The 23,927-nt window shown below is 56.0% G+C and overlaps 1 protein-coding gene across 1 annotated transcript in view; it reads right to left on the reverse strand.

Moving 5' to 3' along the window:
- Positions 1-23,927, reverse strand: part of LOC144945699 (voltage-dependent calcium channel subunit alpha-2/delta-3-like) — a 143,408-nt gene that overhangs the window by 108,360 nt on the left and 11,121 nt on the right. Inside the window, exon 3 of the mRNA XM_078874267.1 lies at positions 46-162. Within this exon, the coding sequence (XP_078730393.1) occupies positions 46-162 (117 nt within the window). The remainder of the gene's footprint in view (positions 1-45; positions 163-23,927) is intronic.

Below are 23,927 nucleotides of genomic sequence, written 5' to 3' on the forward strand. Positions count from 1 at the left end.
GCCACTCGGTCAGCCACTCACCAATCCACTCACCCATCTGCTCACCTTCACCGCAGTCACCTTCTTGCTGAACATCGTTTCCATGTTCTTGGCAATCTTCTTCACCAGCTGCAGGCCATCCACCTCGTCGATCCGCACCCTCTTCTCTGACTCCTTGTATTTCTGTGGAGGCATCGTCACCAACATCATCATCATGAGCATCACTATCATCAGCCAGCATCAGCAGCATCACCGTCATTACCACCATCGTCATCAGCATCACCGTCGTCATCATCAGCAGCATCATCACCATTGTCATAATCAGCATTATCGTCAGAATTATCGTCAAGATCATCATCATCAACGCTGTCCCTATCACGATTGTATTCATCATCATCGTTGTCATTATCAGCAGCAGCAGCAGCATTGCCATCAGCATCAGCAGCATAATCACAAATAGCATCGTCATTGTCATTATCAGTAGCAGCAGCATCACAAATAGGATCAGCATTGTCATCATCGTCACATCAGGACGTGACGCTGATGCTGCTGGGTTGGTAATGGTACACAATCACAGCGAACAAGTCAACAACAACTCAACTTAAGAACTCAACTAAACCACTAACACTCAACTCAACAACTCTACAACCCTACAACCTAACTCAACAACCAAACTAAACCACTCAACCACTCGACAACTGAACTCTACAACTGAACTCAACAATTCAACTCTACAACTGAACTCAACAACTCAACTAAACCACTCAACAATTCAACTAAACCACTCAACAATTCAACTCAACAACTCAACAACTCAACTCGACAACTTAACGCCCGCTGGAAGGACGTCATGGGACAGACCCAGATGCCGCGGGATGACTGACTGAGGTGCACCACGCACACACACAAAGACAAACATCCCCCGTGTAGCCTTGACACGCTGTTGGGCAGAGTGCTGTTAGCGAGCACCTATGAAGGCCGGCACGGCACACGAGGGAGTGGGTGGCCACATCACGCCCGGCCGTCTTTGTCTCCCCAGTGGCGATGTTTACACACCACACCACGTAGTCATTTCAGGCTGAGTCAACCTAGGGGAGGCCCAGGACCGGTGTGCATAATAGTCACTGTTGTTGGCCGTGAGCGGGAATCGAACTCGAATCGCTAACCGCTACACACAGATACACATACAGACACACAGACACACACGAGCACAGACACGCACACACACAGACACACAGATACACACACAGAGACACACACAGACACGAACACACACAGAGACACACAGAGACACACACAGACACAGACGCACACACAGACACAGACGCGCACACACACACACAGATACACAGATACACACACAGAGACACACACGCACTCAAACCACTCCATCCGCGGCCACTTCCATGCGAGAATTCGCGTGATTATAGCAGCGACCGCCGCCTCCACCCCGCCAGTCATTATCGCGTAATGGGCAAGGCTGAGCCATCAAATACATCCATCTCCCTCTCTGTACCTCTCTCTCTCTAAACGGATGGGGTGATAGAGACGCGAGACTTTACCCATGAACGTGTGGTGCCTGCAACAGAACTCACTGCGAAATGCGGATATCTCTCTGCCTCGCTCCCCTCGCTCTGTCTCCCCACCTCTTACTCTCCCTCCCCTCTCTTTCTCTCCACATCGCTCGCTCTCTCTAAAATCATTCAGGGGACGAGTGCTTGTCGCTAACACCCTGGCTGCATCCATGCTGTGGCACAAAGCCAAGGCCCTCCAGCCTCCTGCTTGGCTACTCGCCAGAGTCAACCGCTCACTCGCTCACTTCGTCTGGCACGGGAAGCACCGGCTCAGGCCGGGCGTTCTCTGCCTGCCGGTGAGCGAGGGCGGCCAGGGTCTGGTGGACGTCACCGCCAGGATCATGAGTTTCAGGCTCATGGCTGTCAGACGGCTGCTGTACGACCGGGAGGAGCTACCCTGGAAGTCGCCGACCCTCGCCCTGCTGAGAAATGCAGGGGGGTGCCTGGGGTACGGAAAGGAGCTTTTCCTGATGGACCTGAGCCTGGTTGACTACACGAGGCTGCCAAGTTATCACCAGAGCCTCCTGGACGCGTGGCGGAGCCTCGAGTGGAACAGAACACGCGCGCCCTACGACCTCGCGCACTTCCTGAACGAGCCCTTGTTCTGCAACAACCTTTTCCAGGGAATCAGAGGAGAGAGGACCCTGGCTCTACGCCTCACATCAGCAGGGCTGCGAAAAGTCTTCCACCTCGTGCAGACCCACCAGCCCAAGTGGAAGACCGCAGCTGAGATCGCCAGCACCGCTAGGGGACTCTGCTCCACGCTCGCTGGGGAGAAGCTGCTGCGAGACGTACTCCACGCCATGAAGGAGCTGCGCCTGAAGCTGGAGGCACCGGAGGATGGTGGCGGCCCCCCCACCCTCCTCTTTCCCGGAGTTATGTTTCTCCTGCGCCAAGCCCCCTGGCCACAGCGACTCCGGCAAGCTCCTGAAGCTCCGAAGCTGCAGCAACGTGCCCCTCAAGAGTGCCCCAAACACAGCGCTCTACACGTGCTGCGTCAAGGCGCTCTACACGTGCTGCGTCAAGGCGCTCTACACGTGCTGTGTCAAGGCGCTCTACACGTGCTGTGTCAAGGCGCTCTACACGTGCTGCGTCAAGGCGCTCTACACGTGCTGCGTCAAGGCGCTCTACACGTGCTGCGTCAAGGCGCTCTACACGTGCTGCGTCAAGGCGCTCTACACGTGCTGCGTCAAGGCGCTCTACACGTGCTGCGTCAAGGCGCTCTACACGTGCTGCGTCAAGGCGCTGCATTCCCGGGACCTGGCCGACCTACCGGACACAATATGTAGAGACCATTTCTCTCCCCTCATTGCAGCCGCCCCTCAGTGGAAACTAATGTACAAGTCTCCAGTAGCCAAACGCTGCGGTGACCTCCAGTGGAGGTTGGCACACTGCACGTTGCCATCGGCCGTGTGGCTCAGCCGAATCTCCCCGGGGGTAACAGACTTGTGCATTTCCTGCGGTGCCAGGGAGGATCTGCCCCACCAATACTTACACTGCCAGCGGCTCAAGCCAATGTTCCGCCTTTTGGGGGACATCTTCAGGAAACTGAGGGTGCCTTTCTACAACAGCAGCTTCGTATACGGAGTGCTTTACCTGGCAAACAAGCGCCATGACCTCGCCATCTTCGCCTGCGCGCAAGCGAAGATGGCGGTGTACAGAACGAGGAAAAAGATGCTGGAGGGTGATACTGACGGCTGCTCTGTGCTTCCGGTGTTCAGAGGCCTGCTTAAGGCGCGGCTCCGGCTGGAGCACGCGTACCACACACACGTCGGTGATGTGCACGTCTTCTTCGAACGCTGGGGAGCCGGAAAGGCCCTTTGCACCAGCGTGGACGGCACCCTCGTGTTCACTTTCTGAAACGCTCGCTCGTCACCGTGGCGTGCGCGATGACACCACAACCACGTGACTTTTTTTGTGTTGTGTGCGGTGCTTTCAGCACCACAGCACGTAGATTTGTAACGATATGTAACGTTTGTTTTCTTTCGTTTGTTGGCGACTGTTTTTCATATTGGAATCGCCTCCGGTGCTTTTGCTGCTGGCGGCAATAAAAGTTGTTTAAAAGTCAAGTCTCTAAAATCTCTCTCCAGATCTCTCTATCCCCCCACAGTGAGTGAGTGAGTTGGGTGAGTGAGTGAGTGAGTGGGGTGAGTGAGTTTGGGTGAGTGAGTGAGTTAGTTGAGTGAGTGAGTTGGGTGAGTGAGTGAGTGAGTTGGGTGAGTGAGTTGGGTGAGTTGGGTGAGTGAGTTGGGTGAGTGAGTTGGGTGAGTTGGGTGAGTGAGTTGGGTGAGTGAATTGGGTGAGTGAGTTGAGTGAGTTAGTTGGGTGAGTGAGTGAGTACGGTGTCAGACGCAGTAAGTCCCCTGTGGTTGGAGATCGCTGATTGATATTGACAGGCGGATAAACGCTTCTGTCAGTGGGGGGTAGGGGAGGGGGTGGGGTACAATGGGGGTGCGAGGGGAGGGGTTTGGGCTTGGTTCAGGTTCCCTGGCAGCTCGGAGCGAGGCCGCAGAGTGAAAGCGGCGAGGCTACAGGCGCAGCCCTGAAAGTGCCGCACTGCTGAGGAGAGGGGGGATGGGGGGCAGGAACCCCACCACCACCACCAGAGGGAGATCTGGGGAGGTCCCCTAAAGTGTGGTGATGGGGGGGTGAAGGGGGTGAGGCAGTGAAGGGAGTTTGCTCTCCTGGAAAACAGAGAACAGCAGAGGGGATTGAGATGGGGTGGCGAGCGGGGAGAGAGGGATGAGATGAGAGAGTGGGCGATGGAGGAGGCCGTGTGCTCGGTGGCAGATGACGGGGAGCTCTGCATGCAGTTATGAGCTACCCGTCGGAGGCCGTCGGACTGCGAGAAGGGCTGCGTGCAGAATGAGAATGAGCGAGAGAGTGCTGTGGCATCGACTCTTCTCCCTGCACTCCCCCATGAGCCTCATCAACGCGCTTCAGAAGCGAGTCCTCGACTTCTTCTGGTCCGGCGGAGGACACCGGGTCGCGGCTGGGGTCCTGGCCCTGCGACTGGACGAGGGCGGTCACGGGCTGGTTTGCGTGCGGAGTCAGCTGGCCACCTTCCGACTGCAGGCCGCACACATGTCCCTGCACGCTGACCCTGCACCGGCCTGGAGCGTCACGGCCTCCTTCCTCTTGAAGCAGCTGGGGGGTCTGCAGTGCTCCAAACAACTATTCTACATGGACCTGCAGGGCCTCCCACTGGGACAGCTGCCACCTTTCTACAGGAGCGTCCTGCAGACGTGGAGCTCCCTCGCCGTTAGGAGGCTGAACCAGCCGCGATCGGCCAAAGATCTGGTCTTTTAACCGATCCTCAGGAACCCGCAAGACGAAGCTGCCATCCACCACCGCCACCCCCGGCATGGAGAGGCGCCTCACCAATGCGCGTCTCACCAGGATGGGAGATCTGGTGGAGTCTGGAACACGGGGCCGGTGGCTCGGACCGGCAGACATGGCCGCAAAGACGGGGGGCTGCAGTCGCTCCGGGTGGCTTCCCGGATCCTGGCCGAAGCCGAGGGGCCTTCTCAGCGGCAGCGGGGAGAACGCCCCCCCCCCCCCCCCCATCGGCGTTGGGGATGACGAGGCCCCTCTCGGTCCCCCTCCACCGGAGCTCTCCGTCGTGCTACTGCATCGCCAATGCCGACAAGCGAAGGCGGATCACGACCCGTGCCGGCTGGGAGACCTACCGGAGGTGGCCTTCGCAAATGTAAGGAGGAAGGTGCTCTACTCCCACATGGTCCGGTGTCACCAACAGGACACCCTGAGGAACCACAAAGACCATGCCTGGAGGAGAGCCCTGCCCTGCATCTCTCCGGAGAGGCCTCGCTGGAGGCAACTCTACTCCAGCCCGACGTACAACCGCATCGGCGACCTCGGCTGGAGCATCGCCCACGGCACCGTCACCACCAACGCCTCCCTGACACGCTTCACCGACACGTCCCCGGAGTATCGGTTCTGCGGTAAAGTGGAGACGGTGGCGCACCGATACGTGGAGTGCAAGAGCCTGGACTTGTTGTTCAAGGTCCTGAGAAACATCCTCCTAAGGTTCAGCCTCCACTTCTCCCTGACGGTCCTCATCTTTGGATACCCAAAGGGCGACGGACCCCAACATCTTCAGGGGCTGGTCAACGTGCTCGTCGGCTACGCCAAGCTCGCCATTTACAGGGCGAGGAAGGTGGCCCTGGAGGGGAAACGTCCGGCCAGCAGCCTGGGCATCTTCCGCGCTCTGGTCGGAGCCAGGGTGTGTGGGCTGGAGTTCCGCCATGCGCGGCTGACCCACGCCGTGCCGGCCTTCAAGGAGCGGTGGGCGATGGAGGAGGCCGTGTGCTCGGTGGCAGATGACGGGGAGCTCTGCATGCAGTTATGAGCTACCCGTCGGAGGCCGTTGGACTGCGAGAAGGGCTGCGTGCAGAACGAGAATGAGCGAGAGCGTGAGCGAGAGGGGGGAATTACATAAAACAAAGTAAAATAAATTACGAAATGATGAACGAAGCAAAGTGCCGACGACACTGAGCATCTTCTTGTTTCCACTGATCGTAAAAAAAAGAGGGAGGAAAGATAGTGTGTGAGAGAGAGGAGAGAGAGAGAGGGATGAGAGAGAGAGAGGGGAAAGGACACATTCCCCCTAATAATAAAATATGCTCAAAATGTCCCCCCAATATATTGCAATAAAATAGATTTCTGTTAAAAAAAAGAGAGGGATGAGAGAGGGAGTAGAGAGGTTGGGAAGAGGGGGAGAGAGATGAGAGAGGGATGAGAGAGAGAGAGGGATGAGAGAGATAGATGATTGAGAGAGGGAGTAGAGAGGTTGGGGAGAGGGAGGGAGGGGATGAGAGCATGATGAGAGGGAGGAGAGAGGTTGGAGAGAGAGAGATAAATGATAGAAAGAGAGAGGGATGAGATGAGAGTGTAGAGAGATATAAAGAATGCGATGGAGGGGGGAGAGAGATATACATGAGAGGGGGACAGAGAGGGAGGAGAGACAAGGGAGAGAGGGAGGAGACGATAGAGGGGGGAGAGAGGGAGGATATAAAGAATGATAGAGAGAGAGAGGGGGAGAGAGAGAGATACATGAGAGGGAGAGAGGGGGGGAGACAGAAAGCAGGGGGAACATAAACATCGAGAGGGAGAGGGGGGTAGAGAGGGAAGGGGTAAGAAGGAGGAGAGCAGAGCGTGACATATTTTGTGAAATCTTTAATGTAAACAGGGGGGGCACATAAAGCAAAGCATTGAGAAAACAAAAACAAAATGATGAACGAAGCAAAGTTCCGACTACACCGAGCATCTTCTTGTTTCCTTTGATGGTAAAACAACGAGAGGGAGGGGGAGAGGGGGGAGAGAGGGAGGATAGCCGCGTATCCGACCAAACAAAGAAGCGCCTCTAATCCATTCTCTAATGCACGCCGCTAATGCGGGATTAGCCCAGTGCACGGGGAGACAAAGGCACAGGTCCCCCGGGTAGCCTTTAACACACTTCGGGTACGGGGGGGGGCGGGCAAGCGCCGTGAGCGATTAGCGAGCGGCGCCTACGAAGCACGGCACGGCACGCGACGCCGTGGGCCGGGTGGCTGGGGAGCGCGTCGTCGCGCGGCACTTTAGGATGTGCTGCTTCTGGGGCCGTCTGGAACGTTATTTTCTTTCCCATGTTAGGAAGCCACTGGAAGCTGCGCACTTTTAAATCGTCATCATCTCGATTGACAAGCTCATTGCTGTAGAACTGCGTTGTGTGTGTTAGTTTATTGCCCTTCCCCCGCACCGCCGTTCAGTGCGGTTAGCTACGTACGGCGCGAAAGAAGTTCAATACACGTACACTCGCGCACTCGCAACCACGCACACGTACAGCACTTGCCTTAACAGTCGGTTTACAGGCTATAGGGAGGATCTCTGTGTCCGTGTGTGAGTGGGGAGCGGTGATTAGCGGCCAGCGCACGTGCGTTTCAATGCCGGAAGTAAAGCGACGACGTATTTGCAAAACGTCCTAAATGTACGTGTGTGTGCATGTTGGACTGCTTTCGCACCGTACGTAGCCGACCGTGTTAATCGGAGGTTGCATATGACAGTGAGTCCCTCGGTTAACAAGTGGCATCATCGATCCACAGGTTTTTCGGTTAACGTCTCGCCACACGTTACAATGCCGACTGCACGGTGACGCGTTCACGTGATGCGCACGCGGTTGCGCCAATTTCGGCCAATCAGAGCGCTCGGTAAAGCGGGGGCTGCGAGCCATGCCGCCTCACAGCCAATCAGCGATGCCCCACCCTTTGTGAGGCGTTCAGACCTCGAAGTGGCTTAGTTTACACGATGACACTCTCTCGTTACGACCAATGCTTGTGTAGTGGTGGTATTGACGTGCGCCGACTGTGACAGTGATAGATCACGGGGCGGCGCGGGGTGCGGGGTTGGGCACGCGTTGTGGGCGTGGTGTGGACGCGCGCGCCGGGAGGGACAGATGACGGTGCGGCGCGGCGTGAGGGGTGAGGCACGATGAGATGTGGGAAAAGAGGATCGTAGCCAGCGCCCGGGGATTGGTCGAATAAGTGGGTGCTCGCAGCGACGTCCGCAGGTGGGGTATAAAGGGGGACGCGCGAGAGCACTCGGGGAGAGTTACCCAGTTGAAGACCCGAAGACGGAGCTGAAGAGTTAGTCGCCAAGTAGCTAAGTGGGGGTTTGTCCCCCGAGTACTAAGTGGATGTTGGTCATCCGAGTAGCTCAGTGGGCGTTAGTCGCCAAGTAGCTAAGTGGGTGGTTGTCACCCGAGATACCAAGTAGGTGTTAGTCACCTGTAACCAAGTTTGATAAAATAAAGAGTGTGTTACCCGTGAAGTCGTCTCCCGCCGAGTTACTACGCTACAACTGGTGTCAGAAGTAAACCTGTCTTCAAGAAGTATGGACACAAGGAAGACTACCCGTACCCACGAGCGAGGTCGGGATGACGACGGCGTACCGGGGACACCGACCTCGGGAGTAGAGGACGAGGAGTTGCCGCCGATGCAGCACCTCGCGGTGATGGCCGACGCTCTGCTTGCCTCCGACACCAGCCTCCAAGACGCACACTCCCGGTTGGCGGAGTTGCTGCTCGCCGCCGCTGCAATCTTGGCCGAGATCTCCGTTCCAGCGGGCGGGAAAACGGCTGCGGGGTTGGAGGAAGGAGCGAGGCTGGCGGGATCCCGCCAAAAGGCGCTTCGCGCCAAAAGTCTGGAAGTTCCCGCCGTTTTTGAGGGGCCGCCATTGATTGGCGGGAAAGACGGACGCCACGTGGCCGGACACCTCCGCGCAGCGCAGCCCACGTCATCAGCGCGCGCCGGAGCCCTCCATTTTGCGCCTGACAACCGAGCCGACATTTTACACAACTCCAGCGGAGCGCGGGAAAATCTCTCCGACGTCGACGACGATCGGGTCCTCCAGCAAAGATTGCCCGCGCTGTCGGCGTTCAAGGCGGATGGGGGCGATTGGGGAGCCTTCCAACGAAGGTTCCTCGCTCATCAGGAGATGTCGGGGTGGTCCGACACCACTGCCCTGCGTGCGTTGCCAGCGATGCTTGACGACGACGCGCTTGCAGCCTTCACATCTGCTGCAAGGTCGTCCCGCTCTACGCTCCAGGCCGCACTACACCTGATGGCGAAGGTGTTCGGGCCGCCCTCCACGTGTCGCCACCAGTTCTACGATCGGCGGAAGGTGGCTGGGGAAACGACGCTAGCCTACCGCACGGCATTACTCGCCTTGGCGGACGCAGCTTTTCCCCGCATGGATAAGGAGGGGAAGGACGCCATGGTGACGGAGCAGCTGCTGGTGTTGGCCCACGAGTTGGGGGTCCCCATCAACGTGGCAGACGAGATGGAGATCTGCTCCCTGGCGATCGCCACGAGCATTCACGCGTACGAGGTCCTCAAACGCAAGCCGGGGGTCGTCTGCAAATGGCCGGGGAACGCGGCACTGGCCGCCACGATCGCCGAACCTCAGCCAGCTGCGGTGCAGGAGCAGGCTTTCGCTGCATCGCGTCCGGGGGAGTGGAGAACGGGAGGTCGTTCGCCCACACGTTCGCCCCGCAAGCTGGAGCAACCGAAACCTACGACGTCCGTCGTCTGCTACAACTGCGGCCTTCGGGGTCACGTCGCAGCCGGGTGCCGGGCCCCGCGTCAGCGCGCCGCAGGACCACGTCGGGACGACGACCAGGGCCACAAGTCATCCCAACAAAACCCGGCAAGTCGCGGCACCTCACACGTTCGGTCCACAAACACGGCATATTCGGGTCGCCGCTTCGCGGTGGGGGGTTCGCGGCTGGGTGCCGGGGGTTCAATTCGGCGAGGGGGGTCCGTACGCGGCCCGCAAGCAGTCGAGTGGTCCGAATTGGCTCACAGGATCGTGGCTGCGTCGGCCGGGTCGTCCGTGGTAACGGGGTTCATTGACGGGGTTGAGGTCCGGGTGCTTGTTGACACGGGTGCGTCGGCCACCATCATCTCGGACCTTATTTATAACATTCTTCCCGTCCAAAGTAGACCCCTTCTGCCGGTAGACGTGCCATTTTATGCGGCGAATGGGGGATCCCTGGGGATCATCGGCCAGATTCGGGCGACTATTTGCATTGGTGACATTAAATTAGCGGGCCCTATTTTTGTATCATCATCGCTGGCCGTTCCCTGTTTGCTAGGTACGGACTTTTTGTCAAAAATGCCCATCAAAATTCTTATAGATCAGGCCTGCATAGAGCTTCCGTCAGGTCGGCGGGTTGCCTTCTTGTCGAGCCCTACCAAAGTGCGCACGGTTTGTGCGACGGTGCAGGCGCTGGCGACTCACACTGTACGGGTGCCCCCGGGATCGCAAATGTTAGTACCCCTTCGGTTCAGGAAGCCACTCGAGGTGGGTGCGGAGGCACAGGGGGTGCTGTTGGGGCCGTCAAACAGAGCCAGTAAGGGCCTCGACTTAGCGGTTGCTCAAACCATGGTGAGAGGGGACAGTGAGCCGTTCGTAATGGTCCTGAATACGGGGTCGCGGCCGGCCGTAATTGCGCAGGGAATGGTGCTGGCTCACGCCGCGCCGCTACCCGTTGAGGAACGGCTCGTGGCTCAAGCAGATTTCACTGTCAAGTCGCATCCTCTGAGTGATGAGGGGACTGAGTGGTTGGACTCGCTGTGTGCGGGTTCAGATAACTTGTCCGGGGTGCAATTGGGAGCATTGAGGGGTTTGCTCATCGAGTTTGCTGACGTGTTCAGCAAACATAAGTACGATATCGGCTGCACTGACCTGTTGCGCCACCACATAGCTACAGGGGACGCGGCCCCTATTCGTCAGAATCCCTTCCGGCTCAGCCCGGCCGAGAAGGAACATGTGCAATCGGCGGTTAATGATATGTTGGCGGCAGATATCATTTCGCCCTCTTCTAGTCCGTGGGGTGCTCCTATTGTCCTAGTAAAGAAACAGGACGGGTCCTTGCGGTTTTGTGTCGATTTCCGCCGCTTAAACAAAATCTCGATGGCGGATGCGTATCCGCTCCCCAGGATGGATGAGTCGCTGGATGCCTTGGCGGGAGCGCAGTTTTTTTCCACACTCGATCTGCTTTCTGGATTTTGGCAATTGCCACTCGATAACGAGTCTAAACCTAAAACTGCTTTCCGAACACCTGGGGGCCTATTTGAATTCAACCGTTTGCCCATGGGCTTACATTCCGCTCCCGCCACGTTCCAGAGACTCATGGAATTGGTTTTGTCGGGGCTCCAATGGGATACCTGTTTGATTTATCTTGACGATATTATCGTCTTTAGTCGGACTTTCGAGGAGCACCTCCAGCGGCTGAGAGCGGTGTTCCTCAGGATGCGTTCCGCTAAGCTTAAATTTAAACCGGCTAAATGTTTTCTGCTTCGGGAATCGGTCAGGTATTTGGGCCATATCGTGAGTCGTTCAGGGATCTCGACGGACCCTGCTAAGACGCATTGTGTCAGCTCATGGCCAACGCCAACCTCGGTCGCGGAGGTTCGTAGTTTCATTGGTTTTGCCTCCTATTACCGTCGTTTTGTCAAGCAATTTGCCACCATAGCCAAGCCCCTGCACGCTTTGACGGCTAAGGGGGTGAGGTTTCGCTGGGGGGCGGAAGAGGAGGCTGCGTTCTGCTCCCTCCGTGACGCTTTGGTGCAGGCTCCCCCCTTGTGTTATCCCGATTTCACACAACCGTTTTTGCTTGACACGGACGCCAGCAATACGGGTATCGGGGGGGTGCTCTCACAGGTGGTCGGGGGGGTTGAACGGGTGGTCGCCTACGGTAGTAGGGTTCTTTCCCCCGCAGAACAACGCTATTGCGTAACTCGTCGTGAATTGTTAGCCATTGTGTTTTTTACACAGCAATTCAGGCCATATCTTTACGGCCGTCATTTTACGGTCCGGACGGACCATGCGGCTCTACAATACGCTATGCGCGTGGCACAGCCATCGGGCCAATTGTCCCGATGGTTGGAGGTCCTTCAAGACTACCAATTCACGACGATTTACCGCAAGGGGTTGCGGCACTCAAACGCGGACGCCTTGTCGCGGTTGCCGCCGTGCACGGACTGCACATGTTTGTTGGGATCAGCGCGGTGCAAACCCCCGGTCGCCGGCACCCCGGGAGTTGCGCTCGCCGCCACTGACACCCCGGGAGAGGACGCCCCCACGGGGAGGGATTCGCTGTTGTCGTTGCCCCTCATTGAGTGGGGCCGCCTCCAGATGTCCGACAGCTCCCTACTTACGCTGCGTCGGAAAGTTGGCGCTCCCGAAGAAGGGGAGGCGCGGGTCGGTTCCTGGGTGTGCAGACAGGGCCTTTTGATGAGGTGGGACAACATGTCCCGGCGTCACGTGCTCGTTGTGCCTGTTGCTATGCGGGGTAGGGTTGTTCTGGCAGCTCATGAACGGCTCATGCATCTGGGTTTTCACAAAACGCTCGCCCTAATCCAGCGAGACTATTATTGGCCGGGGATGGGTAACGACGTGGCGAATATTCTTAAGGGATGCGTAGGGTGCGCCAAAAGGAAACCGCCACCATTTGCAGCTAATCCACCGCTGCAATCCATTCAGGTTTCGCGTATAAACGAATTGGTAGCGTTGGACATCTTGGGGCCCTTTCCGGTTACACCAAGGGGAAATAGGTTCCTGCTGGTTTCGTGTGGAATATTTCACCCGATGGCCTATGGCATGGCCGCTCGCCAACCAGTCGGCTGCGGCGGTGGCGGACGCCTTTGTCCAGGGTTATGTGTTGGACAAGGGCGCCCCCGAACGCTTGCTGACGGATCAAGGGCAGAATTTTTCGAGCGTTTTGTTGCGCGAGGTGTGCGACCTGTTGGGTACAAAGAAAGTGCGTACTTCCCCCTACCACCCGCAGACTGACGGGATGGTTGAGCGTCTGAACAGGACGATTACGTCTATGTTGTGCCAACAGGTCTGCGACGATCAGGTTGATTGGGACTTACAGGTGCCGGGGGTACTCGCGGCCTATCGAATGGCCCCTCATGCGGCGACGGGGTTTTCCCCATTTTTTCTTATGTATGGGCGGGAGGCCGATCCGGCCATGGACGTCCAACTGGGGATTTCCCAGCCACGTGCAAAATCTAAATTGGCAGACCACATCAAATTTAATATCGCCAAATTGACTGAAGCGCGGGAGGCGGCAAGGTTGAATTCGCGGTCGCGGCAAATTGCAAACGAGAAATTGCATGAGCGGAGGGTGCATACGCATGATTGGAAACCAGGCGATAAGGCCTGGCTGCATTGTCCACATGCACCGTTGGCTACGTCCCCCAAGTTGTTGAGACCTTGGAGGGGACCGGTGGAAATTGTGCGGGTTGCACGACCCCAGAGTATACAGATAAAATGGGGGAAACGCCGTTGGTATGTGCACCCCTCCCGACTGAAGCCCTATGCGGCACCGTGTGACCCCGTTCTGTGCCGTAACGACCGGGCGTGTGATGTGACCGTCGACTCGGGGAGGGAGGTGTCGCAGGCTGCTCCTCACGTGTTTCCACCTGACCCACCCCCAGGTGCCTCGGGCTTGACGGCTGCTGACCGTCGGGAGCCTGAACCCTGCGGCACGCACGGGTCCTCGGTGCCTGGCCGATGTCTTTCTGAACCGCCGGCACCACCGGACGTTCAACCGCGTCTGGTGCCGTACGACGGACCGGCAAGGCGGACTCGGGCTAGGGCTCGACAATTTTCATGAAGACGTTTTTTTCTCTATATCGAGCTCGCCCGGTGTTCCCCTCTGCCGGGGTATTGTACCGTTGTAGGGACGCTCGGAAAGAAGGGGACACCGCACGAGTCGAAAAAAAAAAAAAATGTGTCTATTTATTTTCCTTTCTGCATACACATTGCTATTGTCACTCGCCGGTTTGTATATATTGTTCTATTGTCGCGGTGGCATTGGTTGATGGTTGCTGATGGTAGTGTTCGCGTCGTGTTGTGTTGTTACGTTAGTTGTTGTTCTTGTTGTGGTGTTGTGTTACGGGGCACACAGGGCGGTTTGTATATTTTTATAGCAGCCGGGTCGGCTGCGAGCTATGTGGTAGGGGGTGATGTAGTGGTGGTATTGACGTGCGCCGACTGTGACAGTGATAGATCACGGGGCGGCGCGGGGTGCGGGGTTGGGCACGCGTTGTGGGCGTGGTGTGGACGCGCGCGCCGGGAGGGACAGATGACGGTGCGGCGCGGCGTGAGGGGTGAGGCACGATGAGATGTGGGAAAAGAGGATCGTAGCCAGCGCCCGGGGATTGGTCGAATAAGTGGGTGCTCGCAGCGACGTCCGCAGGTGGGGTATAAAGGGGGACGCGCGAGAGCACTCGGGGAGAGTTACCCAGTTGAAGACCCGAAGACGGAGCTGAAGAGTTAGTCGCCAAGTAGCTAAGTGGGGGTTTGTCCCCCGAGTACTAAGTGGATGTTGGTCATCCGAGTAGCTCAGTGGGCGTTAGTCGCCAAGTAGCTAAGTGGGTGGTTGTCACCCGAGATACCAAGTAGGTGTTAGTCACCTGTAACCAAGTTTGATAAAATAAAGAGTGTGTTACCCGTGAAGTCGTCTCCCGCCGAGTTACTACGCTACACTTGCAACGTGCAGTGCCTATAGCCGTCGAACAGTTATTTCGATTAACAGTCGTGTTTCGTGGTACGTATTTTAAAACAACTAAAAAGTACCGTGATTCAGGGCAAAAAGGGGGAGGGGTGGTACAGGGGCGAGGTGAGAGGGGGGGGGCGGCTCGTGGGTGGACCCAGACCCAGCTAGCCCCCCTACCCCCACCCGCCCGACGTTCCGAACGACCCTCTGGTTCAGGAGTCCAACCGCTCACGGGTTTAGTTTCCATTTCAAATCCGCAAAAGAGCGACCAAAGGGGTTAAATGCGTCCATGCCTTGACTCTGCCTGTCTGTGTGTCTGTCTATGTGTGTGTGTGTCTCTAACGAGTGCCTGGTGTGGTGTGTAAGCATCACCACTAGGGAGACAAAGGCGGTCGGGCGTGGTGCTGGCCACCCACCCCCTTCATAGCTGCTCACTTACAGCATTTGCCCCAACAGTCTGGTCAGGCTAAACGGTGAATATTTATCTTGTTTGTGTCGGTACGTATGTCTGTGTGTCTGTCAATATGTCCATGTGTCTCTGTATGCCCGTGTGTCTGTCAATATGTCCATGTGTCTCTCCGTGTGTCTGTCTGTATATCTGCCTCTCTGTATGTCCGTGTGTCTGTAAATATGTCCATGTGTCTCTGTGTCCGTGTGTCTGTCAATATGTCCATGTGTCTCTGTATGTCCGTGTGTCTGTCAATATGTCCATGTGTCTCTGTATGTCCGCGTATCTGTCTGTTTGTCTTTCTGTGGTAACCGAGCTGAGGCCATCAACTCTCTACACTAGAAAACCCAGTTTATCATCATCATCAGCATCATCATCATCAGCATCATCATCAGCATCATCATCAGCATCATCATCATCAGCATCATCATCATCAGCATCATCATCATCAGCATCATCATCACCAGCATCATCAGCATCATCATCAGCATCATCATCAGCATCATCATCATCATCAGCATCATCAGGATCATCATCATCAGCAGCATCATCATCACCAGCATCATCATCATCAGCATCATCATCATCAGCATCATCATCATCAGCAGCATCATCATCATCAGCATCATCATCAGCATCATCATCAGCGTCATCAGCATCGTCAGCAGCATCGTCAGCAGCAGCATCATCAGTATCCTCATGGTCATCACCAGCAGCATCATCAACAGCAGCAAAATCAGCATCATCAGCAGCAGCATCATCATCAGCATCAGAAGCAGCACCGGGGGCCATTAAACGCTCCCCAGAGAAGAGAGAGGATTTCACATCTCTGAGTCCGTGCGGCATCAACATGGTGGTCATGATAATGGTGGTGGTGCTGGTAGTAGTGATGATGATGGTGGTTATGGTGGTGGTCATGATAATGATGGTGATGATAGTTGGGGTAGTGGTGGTGATGGTGGTGATGATGGTGTTGATGGTGGTGGTGATGGTGGTACTGATGATGATGGTGGTGATGCCGGTGGTAGTAGTGGTGATGGTGCTGATGATGATGATGGTGCTGATGGTGGGGGTAGTAGTGGTGATGATGATAGCGGTGGTAGTGGTGGTAATGGTGGTAATGGTGGTGATGGTAATAATGGTGATGATGATGCTGATGGTGGTGTTAGTGATGATGATGCCAGTGGTGGTGGTGGTGATGGTGGTGGTGGTAGTGATGATGATGGTGGTGACGATGATGGTAGTATTGGTGATGATGGTGACGATGGTGGTAGTGGTGGTGACGGTGATGATAGTGGTGATGGTGGTGATGGTGGTGACGGTGATATTGGTGATGGTGGTGGTGTTGATGATGATGATTGTGTGGACTCTAATCACGACTCGCGTGCGCAGCGATGCAGCGACTTAAACATCTGTCTCTGCCCCCCTCCCCTCTCTCCCACTCTCTCTCTCTCTCTGTCTCTCTCTCCCACTCTCTCTCTCTCTCCTCCCTCTCTCTCTATTTATCCATCTCTCTCTTTATCTCTCTCCTCCCTCTCTCTCTCGCTCGGACGATCATCGCGATGATACGGGAGCTCTGTTGTCTCTCTTCCACACTCTCCGAGTCGCGATGTTACTCACGCGGCTGGGAGAGTGAGACACGTGTGATGATGATGATGGTAATGTCATGATGATAATGATGGTGAGGATGTGAGGGTGATGATGGTGGTGGTGAGGATGTGATTATGATGAGGATGTGAGGATGATGATGATGGTGAGGATGTGAGGATGATGATGGTGAGGATCATGATGGTGGTGGTGAGGATGTGAGGCTGATGTTAGCGAGCACCTATGAAGACCGGCACGGCACACGAGGGGGTGAGTGGCCAGCGCCAGTGGCGATGTGTACACGCCTCACCAGATACTCATTTAAGGTTAAGTCGACCTACGGGAGGCCCAGGACTGGTTCAGATAGCGGTCACTGGTGTTGGTGGCCGTGAGCAGGAATCGAACTCGGGTCGCTGGGTTCGTAGCACAGTGCGCTAACCACTACACTACCTCTCCCCACATACCTACACACACACACAACTACATACACACACATACACACCTACATACACACCTAGATACACATACACACACACTGACACACCTACATACAACAACAATCGCCATTCGTCACTAAGTGGCGGTGACGTCACCACGACGCTTGTGCCAGGCCATGTGCACGTTGAGGCCACGTGAAGTGTGGAACGCCCGCTGGCAAGGAGGTCACGGGGCAGACCCAGCAGATGCCACGGGTCGACTGACTGAGATGACTTGCTGATGCACCGCTTCTGCCCCCTACTGTGCCATCTCGCTTAGCTTTAGCCACCCGGCGCTCCGCTCGTTGTAATGAGCATCGCTCCTCCCCCCTCCATTGTTGTTGGAGGGCGACTGCCTCGAACTGCCCAGTAGCAGCGTCCTTCACGAGCCTCCTCCACAGAGGCCGATCTTGACACCGCTGGTACCAGTCATCGGCGAGTCCACTCAGCTCCACGTCCTCCTGTACCACATCACTCCATCTCTTCTCGAACCTGTGCCGCGCCAGTTTAGCCCCCTCGTTCCGGCCGAACATAAGCTGTTTAGGCATGCGGTGGCTGGGCATGCGGGCTACATGACCCAGCCAACGCAGCCTTGCCTGCCGGAGGAGCTCACCGATGGGATGTTGTCCAGATCTTTCAAGGATATGGTGAGCTCTTTACACAATCCAGCCTGTTTAAACCTGGGATGGATCGTAGGCAAGCCAGCCTAAATGTTTCTAACCGGCGAAGATGTTCCATTAGGGGGGTCCACGTTTCGCAAGTGTAGAGAAGGGAGGGAATGACTGTGTTGAAAAAAAGACCTGGCACTTCGTGCGGAGCGACAGACCACGTAGCTTCCACACAGCGTTATGCAACCGATGAAAAGATAATGCTGCTCAACTTAATTGGAGTGAGACCTCTTCTGTTAAACCAGAACCGAACATGAGCACACTGCCCAGGTATGGGAAACTCTCCACTCTCTCCACAACTGCCCCATCACCAATTGGGAGTTGTGGGGGTGGAGTGTCCGATGGTACAAAATACCCAGGAGGTGCTTAGTTTTGGTGGGGCTGATATGAAGGCCCCACCTCTTAGTGGCACGCTCCAGGTTCAGCAGCAGCGCCTCCAACTCCTCCTCTGAGTGAGCAGCAATTTGAGCAATCGGGAGCCATCAATTTACCGCACCCGGGCATCGATCAGCCTCCCATTGGATCTATACCACGTGGAAATTCCTCCGATACAGCTTTTGAAGGCTTCACGAACTGTGTGGTCGAAATATTTGTTACATAATGTGGGAGCCAGAGGACATCCCTGTCGCACCCCAAGGTGAACAGGGAATGGCTCCGACTCCCGGCCACATAGTTTTACCAGGGCCCGCTCACCATCATGAAGGTCCTTAATGATCGTGAGCAGAGGGTCAGGGACTCCGAAAGCACGAAGAACAACCCAGAGCCAAGGCCTACTGATGGTAGCATAGGCCTTGACCAGGTCAATAAAGCAGAGATGTAGGTCTTGTTGGAATTCCCTACACCTCTGCTGTAGCAGACGGATAGAAAATATGGCATCTGTGCAGGACCGCCCTTTCCTGAAACCGCATTAGGGTTCCGCAAGCCTCTCCTCAGCGTGCCTAGCAAGGCGATGTTGAATAATCCTTGCCAGGACCTTTCCAGGCACAATGAGGAGTGAGATGCCCCTGTAGTTGTTACAGTCTGTGCGGTCCCCCTTTTTAAAGAGGGGGACCATCAGGGCATCCTTCCAATCCTGCGGAACCCGTCCAGTGGTCCAGACTGTTGTTATGATGTCATATAGGGCAATCTGTGCACAAACGCCACCCTCTCTCAATATTTCGCTTTGGAGATCATCTCTGCCCGGTGCTTTTCCTGGTCTCAGACGCCTTCAGTACTTCCTCAACACATGGCACCTCAGCCAGCCACTCCCAGGGGTTAACTTATTCCAATATTTGAGGCATCGCAGGCTCAGCAGGGTCATCCCCACTTTGTCCCACGATGTTTTCCAGGCTCAGAGATTTCCCCTCCCTCAGGACCTCACATAAATGCTCAGCAGATCTGCAAACCTGTTCCTGGGGGTCGAAGATTGGATCACCGTTCTTTCCCCTAATGATGGTTATAGGTGTGGCGCTGCAGGTTATTTTTTGATGGAATTAACGAGCGATTTGTGATCACGGGCCATTGAGTACGACTCCATATCTTCAGCAACCCCCGACCACCAACCATCCTTGCAGTGCCCCACGGCTCTCCGAGTCTCCGAGGGAAGACTGCGGTAAGCCTCCTCATTCTCTAACGTGGGATGATGTAGACGATGAGAGTGGGCCTGTCGCTCACACAGACAACCACACACAGACAACAACAACCACACACAGACCCACAGAGACACCCACACAGCCACTCACACAGACACTCACAGAGACAATAACACAAACACCCACACAGACACCCACACACAGACACCCACACGGACACCAACATCCACACACAGACACCCACACACAGACACCCACAGAGATACCCACACCCACCCAAACACTCACACACAGACACCCACACCCACACACAGACACCTACACACAGACACCCACCCAGACACCCACACAGATACCCACACAGACACCAACATCCACACACAGACACCCACACCCAGAAAGACACCCACACAGACACCCACACACAGACACCCACACACAGACACCCACACAGACACCCACACAGACACCCACACCCACACAGACACCCACACAGACACCCACACCCACACAGACACCCACACCTATACAGACACCCACACAGACACCCACACAGACACCCACACCCACACAGACACCCACACAGACACCCACACAGACACCCACACAGACACCCACACCCACACAGACACCCACACATACACAGACACCCACACAGACACCCACACCTACACAGACACCCACACAGACACCCACACAGACACCCACACAGACACCAGCACATACATCCACACAAACACAGACACCCACATCCACACAGACACAGACACCCACACCCACACAGACACCCACACAGACACCCACACCCACACAGACACCCACACCTATACAGACACCCACACAGACACCCACACAGACACCCACACCCACACAGACACCCACACAGACACCCACACAGACACCCACACAGACACCCACACCCACACAGACACCCACACATACACAGACACCCACACAGACACCCACACCTACACAGACACCCACACAGACACCCACACAGACACCCACACAGACACCAGCACATACATCCACACAAACACAGACACCCACATCCACACAGACACAGACACCCACACCTACACAGACACCCAGACAGACACCAACACCCAGACAGACACCCACACAGACACCCACACCCACACACAGACACCCACACCTACACAGACACCCACACATACACCCATACCTACACACAGACACCTACACATATACACCCACACACAGACACCCACACACAGACACCCACACATACACACAGACACCCACACACAGACACCCACGCAGATACCCACACAGACACCCACATCCACACACAGACACCCACACACAGACACCCACACATACACCCACACAGATACCCACACAGATACCCACACAGATACCCACACAGATACCCACACAGACACCCACCCAGACACCCACACACAGACACACACACACAGACACCCACACACAGACACCCATACAGACACCCACACAGACACACAGACACCCACACACCCACACACAGACACCCAGACAGACACCCACACACAGACACCCACACACAGACACCCACACACAGACACCCACACACAGACACCCACACAGACACCCACACAGACACACAGACACCCACACATACACCCACACACAGACACCCACACACAGACACCCACACACAGACACCCACACACAGACACACAGACACCCACACACCCACACATACACCCACACACAGACACCCAGACAGACACCCACACACAGACACCCACACACAGACACCCACACACAGACACCCACACAGACACCCACACACCCACACATACACCCACACACAGACACCCAGACAGACACCCACACACAGACACCCACACACAGACACACAGACACCCACACACCCACACATACACCCACACACAGACACCCAGACAGACACCCACACACAGACACCCACACACAGACACCCACACACAGACACCCACACAGACACCCAGGCGTGGGCGCTCTCCGCTCATCTCTCTGCCCCCCTCCTCCCCCAGGGAGTCGAGACGACGCCTCCTCCTCCTCCTCTCCCCGCATCTCTCTTTGTCTCCGTGAAGGCGTCGTGCGCGGGTTAAGGGACTGATAAGGGAGTAATTAAGACTGCTTAATAGCATTGATCGTGAGTGTATGTGACTGTGTGTGTGCGCGTGTGTGTGTGCGTGTGTGAGTGTGTGTGAGTGCGTGTGTGAGTGTGTTTGAGTGAGTGTGTGAGTGTCTGAGTGTCTGAGTGAGTGTCTGAGTGAGTGTATAAGTGTGCGTGTGTGTGTGAAGTGTGGGGAGCGGTGGCGCAGTGTTTAGCGCTACGCTGCGCTACGAACCCAGCTACCCGAGTTCGATTCCCGCTCACGGCCAACACCGGTGACGATTATCTCAACTGGTCCTGGGCCTCCCCTAGGTCGACTCAAATGAGTACCTGGTGCGGTGTGTAAACATCGCCACTGGGGAGACAAAGGCGGCCGGGCGTAGTGCTGGCCACCCACCCCTTTGTGCGCTGTCCCCGCCTTCGTAGGTGCTACTCGCTTACAGCACTTGACCTACAGTCTATTGAGGCTACATGGGGGTGGCTAGGAGATGTTAACTACCTCGCCTGGTATACAGGAGGTCGTGGGTTAGATCATGTCCCTGAGAGATGTTATCTACCTCGCCTGGTCTACAGGAGGTCGTGGCTTCGATCCCCTGACCCTGACGGCTGTTGCTGTATATTTGGAGTTTGCGGTGTCTCTCTTTCCCTGGTCGCGTGGATGTTTCTCCAGGTCCTCCGGTGTTTCCCTCCACACTGAGAAACGCGCGTTTCGAGTATTGGGCTGCTCTAAATTTCCACACGATGAGCCGCTTCGTTGAGCTTTCATTTGTGATGGACAGGTCGCATTCTGAAGGAGAGCTCCATAGCTCAGTTGGGGCCTTACCTGGTAACAAATAATAAATACATAACGACAGCTTTGTCTTCGTTTGCGTGAGCGTGTGTGTAGGAGTGACTGAGTGTGTGTCTGTTGTCCGTGGGGCAGTTGTGGAGGAGTTGCCAGATCTTGTGATTACTGCTCACTCTGAAAACAAGTTGTACAGGCGACTGCTACTAAAGCTGGAGCGTGCTACTACGAGGTTGGGGCCTTACCCCATCAGCACCACCATAACGAAGCACCTGCTCGGGGGTGTGTTGTGTCGTCGAACACTCGACCTCCTCAAGCACTCCCCCACGAGTGATGGGGCAGTCGTGGGGAGAGTAGACGAGTTTCCGTACCTGAGCAGCGTGCTCATGACCAGGTTGGCTTTGGCAGCGGAGGCCGTTGTGTTTTCGTCAGCTGCGTAACGCTGTGTGGAAGCTACCTGATCTGTCGCGCCACGTGAAGCTCCGAATTTTCTCGGCCACGGCGATGCCCTCCCTTCTCTTTGCTGGCGAAACATGCAGCCCTCTAAAGGAACATCTGCACCGGTTTGAAACATTCAGGATAGCCTGCTTACGATCCATCCTGGGTTTAACCTCCAGACTGGATTGCAGTGCGAAGAGCTCACAAATCCTTGAAATATCTGGACACATTCCCTACAGTGAGCTCCTCCGGCAGGCGAGGCTGTTTTGGCTGGGTAATGTAGCCCACGTGCCCAGCCACCGCATGCCCAAGCAACTTCTGTTCGGTCGGATAGATGGGGATAAACGGACGCGGCATGGGCTGGACAAGAGATAGAGTTGATGTGGTACAAGAGGATGTGCAGGTGAGTGGAATTGCTGAAGACTGGTACCAGCGGTGTCAAGATCGGCCTCTGTGGAGGAGGCTCGTGAAGGACGCTGCTGCTGGGCGGTTAGAGTCAGCCGCCCTCCAACAACAACGGAGGGTGGAGGAGCGACGCTCACAACAACGAGCGGAGCGCCGGGTGGCTAAAACGCAGCGAGTTGGCACAGTAGGGCGCACAGGTGGTGCATCAGCCAGTCAACTCGGTCATCTCAGTCAGTCGACCCGTGGCACCTAGGTCTGCTCTGTGACCTCCTGCCAGCGGGCGTTCGACACTTCACGTTGCCTAAAAGTGCACATGGCCTGGCACAAGCGCGTGGCGACGTCACAGCCACTGAATGGTGAAGGTCGGCTGTTGTTGTTGTTATGTACCTGTGTGTGTACACAAATACAAAGATTCCCCATGTTGCCTCAACATAATTTTGGGGCAAGTGCTGTTAGCGAGTCGCACCTATAAAGGCCGGCACAGCACACGAGGGGTTGGGTGGCCAGCACCACCCCCGGCCGCCTTTGTCTCCGCATTCGCGATGTTTCCCCACCGCACCAGGTACTCATCTGAGGCCGAGTCGACCTAGGGGAGGCCCAACTACCGCTTCAAGACAATCGTCACCGGCGGTAGTTGGTGGTGATAGCCGCAAGCGGGAATCGAACTCGGGTGGCCGGGTTCGTGGCTGCGTGGGGGGAGTCCAACCGGGCCCCCCACCCCCCCTACCCCCCATCTTTACCCCCCTCCCCTCCTCCCTCCCCTCCACCCCCATCACCGAACATCGGAGTTTCATTCGCGCAGCTGTCTTGGCTCCGAGTCGACC

Source organism: Lampetra fluviatilis, chromosome 38 (assembly GCF_964198595.1).
Source record: "Lampetra fluviatilis chromosome 38, kcLamFluv1.1, whole genome shotgun sequence".
Classification (NCBI taxonomy): domain Eukaryota; kingdom Metazoa; phylum Chordata; class Hyperoartia; order Petromyzontiformes; family Petromyzontidae; genus Lampetra; species Lampetra fluviatilis.